Source organism: Nestor notabilis, unplaced genomic scaffold (assembly GCF_000696875.1).
Source record: "Nestor notabilis isolate BGI_N333 unplaced genomic scaffold, ASM69687v1 scaffold13698, whole genome shotgun sequence".
NCBI lineage: Eukaryota > Metazoa > Chordata > Aves > Psittaciformes > Psittacidae > Nestor > Nestor notabilis.
In genome coordinates, this window is record NW_009940719.1 from 137,046 (window position 1) to 151,148 (window position 14,103).

The 14,103-nt window shown below is 48.2% G+C and overlaps 1 protein-coding gene across 1 annotated transcript in view; it reads left to right on the plus strand.

The window, feature by feature from the left end:
- NRG2 (neuregulin 2) overlaps positions 1-12,757 on the plus strand; it is a gene marked incomplete at its 5' end in the record, with an annotated part of 57,227 nt that extends 44,470 nt beyond the window's left edge. The window contains 6 exons of the mRNA XM_010020507.1: positions 1,099-1,122; positions 5,342-5,444; positions 6,359-6,482; positions 7,977-8,104; positions 10,532-10,756; positions 12,131-12,757. Of these exons, the coding sequence (XP_010018809.1) occupies positions 1,099-1,122; positions 5,342-5,444; positions 6,359-6,482; positions 7,977-8,104; positions 10,532-10,756; positions 12,131-12,575 (1,049 nt within the window). The remainder of the gene's footprint in view (positions 1-1,098; positions 1,123-5,341; positions 5,445-6,358; positions 6,483-7,976; positions 8,105-10,531; positions 10,757-12,130) is intronic.
- Positions 12,758-14,103: the final 1,346 nt, after the last annotated feature.

Below are 14,103 nucleotides of genomic sequence, written 5' to 3' on the forward strand. Positions count from 1 at the left end.
TCTTGTGTTTATGGTGATTGGGAACAGCAGAGCCCACTTTTGTGTACAATGGTAAGTACAGAGAACTTCAATGTTTATGTAAGAAAAACTGTTTTTAGTTGAGGCCTGTACCAGGACAATTACTAAAATTTAGGATACCTGTTTTGGATGAGTGTACGTTGATTCATTCTGTAAACTACTTTGCTCAGCACTGCCTCTGCAAGACGAGCTGTAATCTTGTGATGAATATGAAAGCAGATGCTCCCATTTGTGCTTTTTTCAGAATGCTTGTTGTCTCCAAAACAATGCAGAACCACAGCAGAGGTGAAATGTGGAAGATCACTGACTTGAGGGAAACTTCCAGTGCAGTTTGCACTTCTAGGTCTGTAAGGGATTCATTGCCTGGCACAGGCAACTAATCACTTGCAGCGTCAGTGGTTCAGCTGCAGATCTGCACCACCAGGAACAGTGCTCACACAGCTGACAGGCCATCAGGTGATTTACAGGCACTGCTGCCAGATGATGCTGTGCATCTGAGACCAGACTTGGGGCGATGGGCAGCAGAAATGTGCTGGCAGGTCTAAGGGCCCCGTGCAAGTACTTGCACATCAGTCTGCCCAGCGCCCTGCTTTGGTGCACAGGTCCCAGGCAGAGATGGGCATGTGAAACCACGCAGGGTTTATTTTGCCTGTAGAAAGTGAATGAATGGTTTTTACCAGGTTCATGCAGTCGCTATGTGTTTTGACCTGTCAGGAGTTGTTTCAGAACAAGTGTATCTTTTTTTTTCTTTCTTTTTTTTTTATCCCTGCTTAAACTGTGAATTCCATATCAGGTACTAACAAACATGGCTCATCTCAGAAGAATTCATAATTAACTAAGAGAATTCATAATTAACTTTCACTGCAATTTGTTTGGGTCTTCCTTTACATAAGATACAAGCTCTGGTGGGAATTTGAAATGCTCTGAAGCATACACTGTCTTTTGTGTAACTGCTGCTGAGCCTACAGAAAAGCTAACCTGCTGTAACTGCACAGTGTGTGTGTTTGTATATTAGAGTTCTCTGACAGACCTGTTTTTCTTTTTCTCTTTCTCTTCCTTGTCTTCTTTCTGCATTGGCAGAGCATCTTGGATTTGAATTAAAGGGTATGGAACAACCATTCATTTATTAATCAGAAGCCATTAAAAGCTGCCCACATTATATTTATGGCTTTAATGGGATGATTAAAAAATCAGCTGTTCTGTTCTCTTCCCTGGCACCAAGATAGATGTTTGGCTTGAAAAAAAACAACAAAACAACCAAAACCAAACACAAAATCTAAATGTAAACCTATAAAAATACATGTGTATCTTTAGCAGCACTCTTTTCTTTGTTTCAAGCAGCAGCCATACATTTCCTCATTCAACATGCTTTTGTGTATTTAACTGAAAAGCTGGAGTTTGTGACCATCCCAAAGGCTGCCAGAAGGCACCACTTGGGAACAGGCAGGCATTCCAGCAATAGGAAGCCAATTTTAGGGCTTTCATAGAAATTGCCACCCTGGATGCACTAACCTCCACTGGATTCTGTAAGGGTCAGAATGAGTTTTGCTGTTCCTCCTCCCAAAGGTTAGTGGCTTCTTCTGGTTCTTGATCAGGAGAAAATTGTTCCAAGTAAGATGGCATGAGATGAGTTAGTACAGAAAACAGTGATCCCAGAGAGGTCAGTAGTCTCCCATGAGAGTGGAGGGTGTCATTCTGAGTATTACAGTGGCAAGCTGAAGTTTGGAAAAACGTTGCAGTAACTTAAAGGCCTTTAAAAATATCCCCTTTGGACAATTACCTGCTCCTGCCCAATTGCTCATAATCATATTATTTTCCTTCCATTCTCCTCAGTCTGCTTTTAGAAATACATCAAGAACCTCTTGAGTAAGCACCTGGGAAATCAGATTATTGGGGGTAGGTTTCCCTTGAGTGTACAAGCCAACCACAGAGAGGCTGGTCAGATGAGAGCAGAGAGATTTATCTTTATCACTTAACTTAAAAACACTGAATTACTGAACATGTGAATCTTCACATGAAGACACTAAAATTCCATATACTAGAGCTATGAGGACACCAATCTGTCATTTCTGGATCGTACATTGTCATCGAAGAGCCCCAAGGTGGAGGGACATGCACTAGCTGAAGCTGGAGAAACTTGTCTCTTCTGGTTCTTGCATGCCTGATCCACCAGGATGGGGTATATCCACCAGGATGGGTTTCTATCCCCCAGCATCTCTTCCCTGCTGCAGAAAACATTCATTTTGTGGTCAGGTGTTTCAGAGAAAGTGGTGCTGCTAATGCTAATACACTGAAATTAACTTCAAAATTCAGGATTTTTGACATCCCTTTTTTGTTGACCTCTTGTCCTTTCCCTCATCCATTCTCAGTGTCATCACAGAACCACGCACATCCTGTTCCCAGCCTGCAGTTGTCTCTTCTCTGTCATTCGTCTGTCACTCTCATGTGTTGCTGTGACACCCATGGCTGGACTGTGATTCTGTTGGCATTAAGTGGCACCACATGGTTTGTTCATAGTGTTTACTGCTTAGAGTGACGATGCTGCTGCTGAAGGTGTGGTGTTTGTAGAGCATAGAGACACAAGTGAACAAGTTCTGCTCCAGGACCTTACCTTCTCAAACACAGAATTGTAGTGTGCATTCTCTTATTTTCTTTCTGTCTTTGTTGAGATGGTTTTGTGCAACATGAAGATACTGTGTTATGGAGTATCAGCTTTAATGAGATGTGAGGAACCAAGCTAAATTACTATAAGCAGGTCATTTAACTTGTAGCTTTGCAGCACAGCCTCACACATCACTGCTTCACATAGCAGAGCTGTCAGCTTAAGGCAGAGAGGCTAAATCTGCAGTTCTGATGAACTGAAACATTCCCCGTGCAATTGAGGTGAAGGTTTGGAACAGTCAGACATGCCAGAGCCAGATGACATGATCATCAGAACAGCGGCTGGGGTTTGAGCCTCGGGCAAAAGATTGTGTTATTTAGCTAATAGCTTTGCTTTTTGCTTTTCCTCCCTCCTCTGTCATTCAAAGGGAACGATTTATGCTTGGAACAAAAATCTTTGTAGCAAAAAACATAGCTGGTGAAGGACCTTTGGAAAAATTGGCTTGATGGATGAGTCCATGGTGAAAACTGCCCTGCTCAGGCTTTATTTTTTTGTAAAAGTAGTTTTAGCTCGGTAGTAGCAAAATTCTTGACTGGTGCCATCTGTAACCAAGACATGACCCTGGCTGGTCTTCCTGATTCAGATAAAATCTCTGAAACTCCTGGCTAAAGGAAAGAGCTGGAATCCAGGTCCCAGAGGTGTGCAAGAGTGAGAAAACTTGTCTGCCGTGGTTGCAGATGCCCAGAATAGGGCATCTGTGCAATGGGAACATGTTGCTGAAGGAAGTGTCTTGCCTCAGAGTGAGTTTTTTCCCCATGCCGGCTCCACATGATTCCTTGTAGTAATGCACAAGGAGTATAAGGTCAGCCAGCACCTAAATGCTCCTCTATGAGCAGGTTCCAGGCTGTAGAGGCTCTGGCTCTGAGGAGGTGCAGCTGACTGGTGAAGCTAACAGTGCAGTAACTTTCAGCTTGAATGAGACACATGACCTGTTGGTCCACAGCACCATGAGTCTGGGAGAGTCTCAGTTGCCTGTAGCTAATGGTGGGACATTGCCTTCCTGGAGACTCCACCAGCACCCTGAGCACCTCATGAAGCCAGAAGCCAATGAACAAACAAAACAGATGGAAGTGTGTTGCTTTATACTGTGATTTGCAGCACAGGCACAAAGAAAGCTCTGCTGATCATGTTTTACATCTCCACGCCAGGGCTGTTATTCTCAGCCCTTGTTCAGCAAATCATTCTTCATTCCTGTTTTGAGAGTTAGAAAGAGATAAACATTTTTCCTAGCACCCTTTTTTTCTTTTTTTTTCTTCCAAAAAAATGCTTTTTCCTTCCTAAAACAGCAAGCTGAAATTGGTCTGAATATCCAGTTATCTGGAATGTTTCACTGCTTGCCCTGTGCTTTTTTGTTAAAGTCCAGTCCCAGCAGTTTCTGACACCAGCCCTGTTTCTCTTCTGGTTTTGTATTTCATTGTTTGGGGCTATCATATAGTCCATTCAAAGTTATTTAGTGTGGCATGGTCAGCACAGCAACCATGGCATGAGTTTTATTGCCTAATCTATATGAAAAAATATTTCAGTGAATATTAAAGAAGGCACAAATCCCATTAACTTTAACATTAACACATATTATGGAGGCACCAGGATATCATTCATAGATGTCGAACTAAAATGCTTATGGCACTGAATCCTTCTCTCAGTCCTCCAGCTGCAGAACCAAATTGCTTCTGCTGATCTCAGTAGAGATTGCTGGATGTTGCATCTGTTCTGGTGTAGCCACAGAGGAAAAGGTGCCCTTGCCAAGCGATTGCTGTCTAGGTGTAGTTACACAGCAAGAGACATCCGAGCGTTCCCTTGGAGCCTTGATTAATGTGAACAATTACCTCACTTCAGCATGGTCTGTCTGGGTTTTGATGCAAGTGACTGACTTTCCTGGTTTGAAAGGCAGTCCGTGACAAATGGTGGTATTAGAGAGAAGCAGCAGTGTGCTGCTTGAATTCTGTATGTTCATCTCAATTATCTGGTGCAATGGAATTAATCACTGCCTAGGGTTTCATTAAAGATCCATAACTGTAACCAGTTACTGTATTTTAATTACTCCACTCCCTTTTCTTTGTCTTACATACTATCACTTTTCCATTCTCATTCTGCTTTTGGACTGTTTTAGGATGTCTTCTTCAGCACCTACATGTTTTGGAGCCTATTGCTTGGTGGTCTCTAGCACACTGCAGAGCTCCAGGGCATGCAGCCACTGCAAGGAAAAGGCATTCTAAGTCAGAGCAGAGAGCCTGTGATGAGAGAGAGCATCACAGAGCATGGGTGTATGTGGTGAGTGGGGGATGCTCAGGGACTTCTTTGTAGGCTACTGAGTTACTGAGAAGGGGGATTTGCAGGAACGGAGAGGAGAGTGGTGGGGCTGTTTGAGGTTAGTCACTGAGTTATGCCATGGGAAAAGAAAGCTAGCAGCATGTCTGAGCACAGAAAGGGTGAGCTGCTGGCTGAGGGAAGACAAAGGAGCAGAGAAGCAAAAGGAGTGAAGGTCTCCTGAGGGATGAGCAAGGTTGGGGCAGCTATTGGAGATGGGCAGTGGATTGGCAGGAGGTCTGACCGAGCCCTGTTCTCCATCTCACCCATACGCAGTGCTGGTTCCTGTGCAGCCGGGCGCATCCCTGGTGCTGGAGCCCATATATCATTGTGATTTCTTCTCTCCATTTGCAGAAGCAGAAGAGCTTTACCAGAAGAGAGTTTTAACCATCACGGGAATCTGTGTTGCCTTGCTTGTGGTGGGCATCGTCTGTGTGGTAGCTTATTGTAAAACCAAGTGAGTATGGGTCGTTAACAGACAACACTGGCCAGAGGTTACGGAGTGGCTGTGTTCATGCTTTGTGCTTTCATGCTCTTCACCCAAATGCTACTTTAAGGAGGCGCTGTGCTGTGGTGTTCCCAGGAAGGTCCCATGAAGGAGAACAGTGAAGCCACCTACCAGGCTGTGCCTGAGCATGATGTTGTCCTGGGACCATTTGTCCCCTGAATCAGCATCATTTCACCCAGCCAGGTGACACTCTGTTATTGGGAAAAGCTGGCCCTCAAGGCAGCAGCTCATCTCCTGACAGTAGAAGCACACTGAGCTGTTGTGCAGGAGCTGTGGGCTCAGCTATGTGCATTTCAGGGATATTCAGTGTTATCTTAATGGAACAAGATGCTTGGGGACCTCTTTTATGGCCAGCTTTCCCTGCCTGGACAGCATGTTTTTCCCTAGTTTGCCTGCACCTCACTTCAGTTCAGGGTGCTTCTGGGACATGGAGGGTCTTGCAGAGTGGATGCCCTGAAAAATAGGCTTTGCTACTTTGTGCTTAATACAGTACAGGTTGAGTGCCTGGCCACCAAGGCCAAGCCAGGACCATCTACTCCTTCTCCCTGCTTTTCTCCTCTGCTCCTAGCACCATAGTGCCCCTGGCTCCATTGCATTGTGCAGAGCCTTGTCTTGCAAGAGGGCACCTTGGACCCAGTTCCCAAGTTGCCCATGATAAGAAATAATCACCTTTTCCAGAAGCAGCAGCAGAAGGTGGCAAATGTTGAATGCTTTGTTTCTTCCTTTTTGCAGCTTTCACATACACCATTGAAACAAGTGTGTCTGATACTTGCCTTCTCTATCATCTGCATCCCCCAGGTGTCTCTAGGGGCAGAGAGCCCCTTAAGCCTTCCTTATAGATTTTTTTCCTTTCTGTTTTAAAGGAAACAAAGAAAACAAATGCATAATCATTTACGTCAGAACATGTGCCCTGCCCATCAGAACAGGAGCCTTGCGAACGGGCCAAGCCATCCTCGTTTGGATCCCGAGGAAATCCAAATGGCTGATGTAAGACCTTTTGTCTCCATCTCCCTGCTTGTTACTGAGTACCTGTTTTCTGCCAGCGATTTGACATGGATGTGTGTGCTTACACACCTGTGTGCAGGTGTGTGAGGAGCGAAACGCTAACAATTTTGAACATAAAGATGAGATTCTGCATAGAAACATTTCCAAAAATGACATCTGAAGTGAAAAGTGATTTTACTTTGAAGCACAGGATGAAAATAGGGCACTTGAAACAGACTTATTTTGATGAATCAAGTGTGATCCTGTTTTTTTTGAGAGAGAGGCTCCTGACGGTGCCTGTTTATTGAGCTATCGCGGCTGCACTCCCAGAGCGTGAGCAGCAGGTTGAGGTGGGGGATCCTGTCCCTCTGCTGCGCTCTGGGGAGACCCCCCTGCAGCCCTGATCCAGCTCTGGGGAACAGCACAACAGGGACGTGGAGCTGCTGGAGCGAGGCCAGAGGAGGCCACGGAGCTGCTGCGAGGGCTGGAGCAGCTCTGCTCTGGAGCCAGGCTGAGAGAGCTGGGCTGGGTCAGCTGGAGAAGAGAAGGCTCCTGAAGGGGACACCTTAGAGCAGCTCCGGTGCCTAAAGGGGCTGCAGGAGACCTGGAGAGGGGCTTTGGACAAGGGCCTGTAGGGACAGGGCGAGGGGAATGGCTTTAACCTGCCAGAGGGGAGATTGAGATGAGCTCTTGGGCAGAAGCTCTTCCCTGTGAGGGTGCTGAGGCGCTGGCACAGGGTGCCCAGAGAAGCTGTGGCTGCCCCATCCCTGTCCGTGTTCAAGGCCAGGTTGGACACAGGGGCTTGGAGCAACCTGCTCTAGTAGAAGGTGTCTCTGCCCATGGCAAGGGGTTGGAACTGGATGAGTTTTAAGATCCCTTCAATCCAAACCATGCTGTCATTCTGTGATTCTATGATCAAAATTAGTACAGTGACTCAGTTACAAGCTTTGCTGGGTCACCCTTTGGATGTTAAAATTTAGCTTGGTTGAATCCCAGCCATGAAGGAAAAGGGAATTCCTAGGAACCACATCCCTCTGCCCCCGAAGTACTGACTCCCCCGGAGATCTCAGTGTACCTGTGAAAAGCAGTGCTTGTTGTTAGATGAAGGAATATCTCAGCATAAATATTTGGCTGACATCTGGCATTTCTGTAGGACTCGTATGTCTCACTGATCTCACGTGGTTGTCTTTTTGTTGGTACTCTGTCAGGTGCATAACCTCTGTGAGCAGAGATGTATTTCTGCTCAATAGCTACACGTGGTACCACAGCCCTCTGGAGAGCCCCTTGGCTCTTCTTACCCTTCTGCAGTCCACATGACACTCTGTGCAAAGTGCAGGGGCAGAGAAGAGCCTCCAGCCTCCTTGACTCTTTCCATGGGGCGCAGAGCTATTGGCTTCACTCAGTCCCCATCTGATTTCACCAGAAATAATTAAGCCAGTCAAATTTGTCTGTGGCAGTATTGCCGAGCTGATCTGTGTGATTCTTCATCTTTTACAGTATATCTCCAAGAATGTTTCTGCCACTGAGCATGTGATCCGAAGGGAAACAGAGACAACCTTTTCAGGAAGTCACTCCTGCTCCCCATCTCATCACTGCTCCACAGCCACTCCAACGTCCAGCCAGAGGTGATGTATACCATTTTCCCCTGAACTTTCTCCTCCTGTTTGCCTTAGGGTGCTATGAGATTCATAGCCAGCAAAAGGTTTTTCTTTGACCTCCGTTTCTTATTTTCAGTTGCTTTTTGGTGCTACGCTGGCATACAGGCCATGGTGACACTGCCGGTCTTTGCTGGCACAGCTAGTTAGTGAGAGGTGTGGAAAGGTGTGATGAGGTGTGGAAAGGTGTGATCCTTGACCTGCAGTGACGTGCCATCAGGAACCTGCAGCACTGACATAGCTGTGAAGCAGGAGGAAATGAAGTTGTGCTTTCACACTTTGCACAGACATAAATGGGAAGCTGCATCTGGGAAAGGTTTTGCAAGTTGGATTTGCAACCTCAATGTATACCTGCAATAATTCATTAAGCTCACACAGGTTGTTTCATGCTTGATATATTTAGAATGTATTTGCCTTGTGGAAGGCAAAGTACACAAACTATCACAAAATGTTTTGAGCAGTTCCTCCAAGTTAGGATCTGAGTTGGGAGCCACAGTTATTCACCAGAAAAAAACCCTACTCCTGTGCAATTTATCACAGTCCAGAAAGTTGCATTAGAATTGCATCCTAGAGATTGCCCTAGAGAAAGTCCTGTGCTGGTTTGAGTTTGGATGTTCAGGTTCTTCTTCTTACATAACTCCTGTCCGGTAAGTGACAATGTTTCCGTAAGAGAGCACTTGCCTTTGACAAGTAACTGGAGGTGCAGTGGTGTCAACGATGTATAGAACACATTGCATTGACTTTTTATAAAGCAAAACGTGTCCTGGCTTGTTTACTTCTTTAGCTCAATGTGTTTGTCTCTGTTTTCCAGGAAGCAATGAATCCTTTCAGCTGAAGCTCAAAGATAGCTCCCAGCAGGTTTCTTCAGGGTTCAGGCATTCATCAGGGATGAGCAAGTACTCTCAGGGTACAACGTGTCAGATCAATTTCAGATATTGAACTTAGGTTTTCAGGTGAATCCTCCCCAGAATGCTCTGGCTAGACCTCCAGCAAGTAGAGAGAGAGCCAAGAATGACTTAGCGGGCTGGAAACATCTGCCTTTGTCCAGAGAAATCTTATTCCTGGTGTGTTTTCCGGGATTTTTCAATTTGTGTGCTGCAGCCCAACCCTGGCTAGGTGTGTGTGAGCTTGAGCCAGTTGCACAGAGGCTCCTGTGCCTGCAGAGCTGCACCTTGCTGGCTTCCTGTGCTCACTTCAAAGCCCTGGGACCCCGGGCCACCTCTGGGAACCTCCTGAAGATGCGAAGATTGTATCTGGGGGGCAGCATTAACCCACCACAACTGTGGGGAGGCACCTACCTCGAATAGCCTCTGGTCCTGGCTACCTGCCACTTAATCTTCCTGAGTCAAGTGCAGCAAGCAGGTGTTTCTTGAAGTCATGCCAGAGGCAAAATACTGGCATAATCAGGCTCCATTTTACTCTATGCGCGCCTCTAATGAGGATGCCGTTTGAAGTTATAAATGATGTGGTGGTTGCAGCCAAGCATGTGCCTGGAGCCATCAATAATTAACAAGTTCTTGGGAAGTCTTAATGAGAGCTGCTGTCCCCTGCAACCCCCACCCCAGATCCTCTGCCGGCACAGCTCCATCTGCTGCAGTTTGGGAGTTCAGAGCTTTTGCTGTAACAGGCAACATATTTCTGCTATGGAGCAGGGTCAGCCTCTGGCCATAGTGCAGGCGGACCGGTGTGCATATGGCCCCTTGTATCCCCAGAGAGCCCTTGTGGGATGTCTTCTTTTTATCAAGACTAAGGCAGGAAGAGCTTCAAGTGCTCAGCAAGGTCTACCCAATGTATCACAGCTTTTGTCTAGCACCTTGCTGCCAAATCTTTTATAAACCAGTTTTGCTGCCAAAATCTTTTATAAACCAGTAGAAACTGAACATCCAGACCTACCTTTGGTATGATTTTCTCTGCTGATAGAGAAGCAATTTTGAGCGGGGTTTTTGTTTTTTTTTTTCTGGCTCCTTTCTGGTAGCATTTCTGAAGGGGCTGTCACTTGGCAATGCAGATGGCATGTCTGAAGATCCTTTGCAGACTTGCCTTGGCACGGCCAGTGCATTGCTCCACACCCAGAACACTTCGCAAGCACAGAGCAAAATTGCCGTGGTCTCCATCCAGAGGCTGCCCCATCTTATCACCAGCTGTCAGGAGGTGGTGTGATAAATACCTAGAATGCACTGGTTTACCTTTACCCTCTAATCGTATCTCCAAGAAGTAGCAAAGGCAACTCAAAGACAGGGTTGGGAAGCTGGGCAGCCCTGTCCAAATGTATCCTAGTGAGAGAGATAAAGGGAATGCCAGTGCAGAGCAGAGTGTGAGCTGTACCTGCATGCAGCTTTTTGGAGAAGACCTCGGTGGGGATCCTTGCTCACTGTCCATTTTGGGTTTGGTCCACAGACATGAAAGCCACACCTGGAGCTTGGAGCGGACAGAGAGTCTGACTTCAGATTCCCAGTCTGGGATAATGCTGTCCTCAGTGGGAACCAGTAAATGCAACAGCCCTGCGTGTGTGGAGGCACGGGCTCGCCGCGGGGCCACCTTCTGCATCGAGGACTCACGGAGGCCCATGACACAGTATCGTGACTCGGTGGATTCTCTGCGGGACTCACCACACAGCGAGAGGTCAGACCCCACTGCTTGGTGCTGCTCTGGCATGCCAGAGGAAAGCCGTGCCTCTGTGCCACACGCAAAAATGGCTGCCCAGCAGTGGCAGCACTGGAGAAACTCCGGCTCTGGTCCTACCAGATGAAGCCACTACCCCAGGAGGCCACTGCGTTAGGGGAGCAGCAAGCGCTGCACCCTGCCCACATGGTGACAAAGTAGGTTTGGAGCACAGGGGTGGCAGGAGCAGAAAATACCTGGCTGCAGTCAGCAAGTGGTGAAGAAAACCTGGCTGAGAGCAGCTTGTTGGGCTGCCAGCTCAAGCAGGGTCTGGCCCTCAGCTATATGGGGCAGAGATTCACATCCTCAGTGTAGTTCTGGATGGCCTGATGAGCAGGGGTACCAAATGAGGGCACAGCCTTGGGACAGGGCTCTGTATGACCCAGCCTTCTGGTGATTGCAACTGCAGAGCTGAGACACCATCAGCCAGTGAGAGGCAGCAACCATCATCCTCTTCCAGGTTCTGGTTCCTTATGGTGCAGAAGTGCAACTCCACCCTTGCTCCAGCCCCTTGTGGGTAGCCATGGGCAGCCCTGGGTGGCCACATGGACACTTCCAGGCAGTGGGACTTGTCCATGGGGCAGACGAGAAAGGCAGCACCTCATTCTCTGTCATTCCTCTCCCTAGTCCATTCAGCTGGGCTGAACCAGCTTATACAGATGTCTTGTACTTCACAGGACACATGGGAAAAAGGCACGGGATGAGCCAGGGAACCTGGGCAGCCTGAAATCAGCAGAGACACCCACTGGCACTATAGAGAGGAAATGAAATGTGCTGCTTAGAAAGAGGTGATGCTGAAGGAAGGGCTGTTTGGAGAGGGGCTGGACCAGACCTGGGTTGCCACATTGATGTTATCACTAGAGTAGATGAAAGCAGTAGATGTCTTTTAGAGACATAGAGCTTTTGCTAAGCCAGAGGAAACAATGCCCAGGCTTTCCCCATCTGTGGCCTGAACAGGGGGAGGGAATTTTCGGGCTCTTCCTCAGATGCAAGCCTCCAGCTCCAGGGGGAACAGAAAGCAGGCAGGTGATGAGAAGCAGGGAAGCCTGCTGGGAGATGGTACAAGGTTTTCAGTGATGCAGGGTGGGAATTGCACACCAAATCAGGAGAGGCAGTCCTGGGTTGCACAGTTCATGGTGCCCAAGCACCCACTGAAGCCAGCAGCTCATCCTCCCTCAGCACAGCAGTGCAAAGTGTCTCTGTCTGGTTCTGCAGGAGATGCTGAGCTCCAGGGCCATGTGCACTGGAGCCCACATGGGTGTTCAGCAGAGCACGGGCTCAGCTGGAGGCTTTGGGGGTCGTTTGGTGTCTAAACGGTTGTGTTACTTCTCTCAGGTACGTGTCAGCGCTGACCACACCAGCACGCCTGTCACCTGTCGACTTCCACTACTCAATGGCCGCACAGGTGCCCACCTTCGAGATCACGTCCCCCAACTCGGCACACGCTGTGTCCCTGCCGCCGGCGGCCCCCATCAGCTTCCGCGTGGAGGAGCAGCAGCCCTTGCTGCGGCGGTACCAGCTCCCCTTCCAGGACACGCAGCGGTACGACAGCTACTACCAAAGGAAGACCTACCTAAACGACAGCATGGGGAGCCTGCCCTCCAGCCCCTTCCGCATCACGGAGGACGACGAGTACGAGACGACGCAGGAGTATGTCACAGCGCTAGAGCAGAGCCAGCAGCAACAGGCGGTGGAAAAAATCCAAACTGAACGGGCACATCCCTCACAGAGCCAGAGCTGTCCGGGACTCCTTTTCCTTGAGCAGCGCCTCTTACAGTGAGTCTGACGAGGAGCTGGTGGCCGAGAGCACGCCGTTCCTAAGCACTCAGAACAATGAGGTGGTGCACACAGGGTCGCCGCCGCTGCACCGGCCGGGAGACAGCCGGACTCACTACTCCTGCAGCAGGCACAGCGCGCCCGGGGAGAGCGGGCGCAGCAGCCTGGCGCACACGACGCCCAAACCTGACCCGGATCCTCTCTAGGCACCTCCCAGACTTGCGCGCCCGCAGATGTGAGCTGTACGGAGGAGGCCGAGGAGGGGAGATGAGACAAAACAAAGATAAATATTTTTATTTTATATAAAAGAAGGGGGAAAAATTATAACAAATAAAATGTTTTATTTTCATTTTAGCAAAGTTGTCTTATAATAGCTAACGACAATGACTTTTTTATAAGGAATCTCTATTTATATGTAATGTCTTGATTTACAGCTTCCGAGAAAAAAAAAAAAGTTAAAAAAAAAAAAAAGAAAACAATAAAGTTAAAAAAAAAGTGGGCCAATTTTTGACTACTTAAAAATAGAAAAACAAAACTATCGTGGTGCCTTTTGCTGTATGCTAGTGCTGGGATTTATGCCTAGGATTCTGTTTCAGTAGCATTTTTTAAGATCATAGATTTTTGTTTGGGAGACAACCTGTCACAAGGGTGCTCTTCCCTTGGAAGAAAACAGCCTTGCCACTTTGCCCCATACCCTGCTATTAATGATCTTATTCTTTAAGGTATTTTTTAAACACACATCAAGGATGTGAGTGGGAGCATTGCCATTGTCATGTCTAATGGGGATCTGTCTTGCCCTGGAAAATACTTATATTTTCACTTAAATCAGGAGATAAAGAGAGCCAACAGCACCATACTGCAGTGGAGAAGTGATGCTTCTTTTGCCACACAGGTAGGAAAAGAAAACACAGTCATGCAGCAGCAGCAGCCCTTACAGGATATCTCTCAACCTTTGACCATTTCACCTGTATGTCTCAAGTTGGGTTGGCACAGGTTTGTAGTCAGACAAGGCAGATGCCCATGTGAACATGGTGAGATAATGCCCCATCATGTAAGGCTGAGCCCAGTTCACTGCCCTGGCAGGCAGACGGCACGGTGTGGTGGTCCCAACAGAGCTGTGGTGCTGTACCGGTGCCGTGCCGACCGCAGCATCCCCTTCATGGAGCGGAGTAGCTGCAGCGCGGTGTTGCCATAGGGCTGCCGGGGCTGTGGTGTCCCACACGCCATGGCTCAGGTGGTTCTGGGAGGATACGTGGAAGTGGCCCCACGGTGCAGCACAGCCAAGGCTCGCCCTGGTTGCCATGCCAGCTTGCTGCCAGCCGTGCTGCCCGGGGTTTGGCTGGAGCCCTGTGCTGGCTAGATGGGCCACACATGGGGCAGCCCAGCAAGTGGATTCCTCTGTGCCGTGTGCTGTAAAGACAGTTGTTACCGTCACATCTTGCCACCGGTGATGGACGTCGTGTTTCCAAGCTTGAAGCAGCTCTGGCCACCGGCTCTGTGGCGCAAAGAGACAGTCCTGCGTGTCCAGGCAG